General features: G+C 53.1%; 1 protein-coding gene across 1 annotated transcript in view; it reads right to left on the bottom strand.

The window, feature by feature from the left end:
- The window catches only part of RCSD1 (RCSD domain containing 1), a gene marked incomplete at its 5' end in the record, with an annotated part of 7,614 nt that overhangs the window by 103 nt on the left and 5,420 nt on the right, over positions 1–2,091 (bottom strand). The window contains 2 exons of the mRNA XM_010023320.1: positions 9–551; positions 1,340–1,543. Of these exons, the coding sequence (XP_010021622.1) occupies positions 9–551; positions 1,340–1,543 (747 nt within the window). The remainder of the gene's footprint in view (positions 1–8; positions 552–1,339; positions 1,544–2,091) is intronic.

Genomic DNA, 2,091 nt, shown 5'->3' with positions numbered 1-2,091 from the left:
TGCAGCGGTGCAGGTGCCAGTGGTGATTCTTCTGATGTTCTCCGTGTGTCTGTGCTCTCACTGCTCTCCTTTGCTTCAGCTTCTTCCTTCTCCTTGTCCCCCTTTTCCTGTTCACAGGCACTGTCTTGCTGATTTTCTTCCTGCGGACCCTCGCACACCTTCTCCTCCTTGTTGCCAGAGGGAGGCTGGGGAGAGTTCTCCTTCTCTGTGGCACCATGACACTCTTCCTCCTCCTTTGTATCCCCTGCATTACTCTTGCAAGGAGTCATTTCCTCTGCCTGTTTTTCTCCTTTTTCTCCATCTTCTGATCTGCTGGATCCTCTCCTTGATGGGGGCTTCCCATCAGACCCTGTGTGTTTCTTTTGCTCTTTGCTCCCTGTTTCTGCCTCCTCTGTCTTGCCCTTGGGCCCAAACACCTCATCCCCATCTTCCTTGGCACCATTTTCTGGAGAGATGTTGACCCCTAAATCTTCCCCATCTCCGTACTCAGACAGAGATCTTCGGAACTTCCTGGAGGGGGGCCTGCGCTTTATCGATCCCCGTGTCCGCACCTTGGAGGCAGGAAAAGCAGACATTGAAGCAGTCAAAAGAGTGCTGCTGGAAAACATGAAAGCACAACAGACGAAAAACAGCAGAAAAACCTTGATTGCTACCCTTGTGGCCTCACTTCTCATGCTCTGCTACTGAGAGGTAGGGAGAAGGCAGATCCCTGCAAATGAGAGACAAGCAGCTCCCTAATATACGCATCCTCTCCTTCTGTAAAAATGGTGCCAGAGATCATTGTCCCAATTTAAACCGTGGTTCCTTGTCCAAGTTAGACCCAAACCCCAAGGATGCTGCATTCATTGCACAGATGCTGCTGACTTTGGATATCTTGGCAGTTTGGTGGTTGAGGAAGGAATCTGCACTCTAGCTGATGATGGTGAATGCAGGTTACAGGTCCCCATTTAAGTGCTGACCACTCTGTGGGGACACCTGGCAACCACTGTGCTCTGCATGGCTTCCTAAACTGCACCTCAGCCACCTCGACATGTGCTGCACATGGCACCACCTTCTCACAGCACTCCCTGCCCAGGTACCCGCCACCCTCTTACTGCTGAGCTGAAGTGACTGGGTCCTGCTGCTTTCATCCCTTCACTTTACTCACTGGCCTGGCAAAAGCTGCTGGAGCTGCTGGAGCACAAAGCTCCGTAGGCAGGTGAGCAGAGACGAGGCTCAACAGAGCTATGTTGACAGGCTGTTTTGAACCTGGGACTGAGGGCTACAGCCTCCTCTTCATCCCCAAGCAATAAGCAAGCCTTACCCTGCTGTGATGGAGAAATCCTAGCGCATACTGTACCTTGTTATAGAACTGCAGCTGAGTGCCTTCTGGGGGTTGATCGAAGCTGACTGGCGTCTCACTCGCTTCACTGGGCTGGGACTGAACCCCGGGGCTGCTGGGCGTCGAGGGAGGGGTGCTGAACGGAGAAACCAGGGCTTTCAGACCAGGGCTTTTGGGAGATGCTCCCGGCAGCAGAGCAGCTGGAGCAAAAGCCAGATTGGCCTGCAGAGAAAACATCCCCGTCACGGCGTGCCTGACACCAGCGTGTACTACGTGCGGTAACCACGTGGAGGAACCCTTGCTCTCGCCACGGGAGCTGCCGCATCTCCGAGCTGTCACAACCCACATACCTTCTGGTCATGAGTCTTTCCTGGTGACACTGACAACAAACAAGCTCGGGCAGAGAAGTTATGACCGGACATTTGCCCTCCCCCAGCAGCTGGATCTCAGGACAGGTCTTTTTGTCATCCTGAGGCCTTTTGGGACTTTCCAGTGACCCAGCCAAGCCCGCGCAGTCTACAGGGGCTGAGGTGGGAGAAAGTCTGAACGAGCAGCCAGCAATCACTTCAGGATTTAAAAATCACTTCAGGATTGGGTCTGTGTGCCCAAGCACACCTCTCATTTTAAAGCCTGGTCTGCAGATCCGAATGATCTGTGAAGTCGTGAGGAGCAAGAAGACGGTGGAAAGAAGCAAGCTTGTGACTAAACGTGGCAAAACACTTCCTGGTGGTCTGTCACAAAAAGGCTCTCGAAGGCAAATGTCCTTGGGT

The sequence above is a fragment of the Nestor notabilis genome, unplaced genomic scaffold (genome assembly GCF_000696875.1).
Source record: "Nestor notabilis isolate BGI_N333 unplaced genomic scaffold, ASM69687v1 scaffold23761, whole genome shotgun sequence".
NCBI classification, from domain to species: domain Eukaryota; kingdom Metazoa; phylum Chordata; class Aves; order Psittaciformes; family Psittacidae; genus Nestor; species Nestor notabilis.
This window is presented reverse-complemented; position numbering and strand designations above follow the sequence as displayed.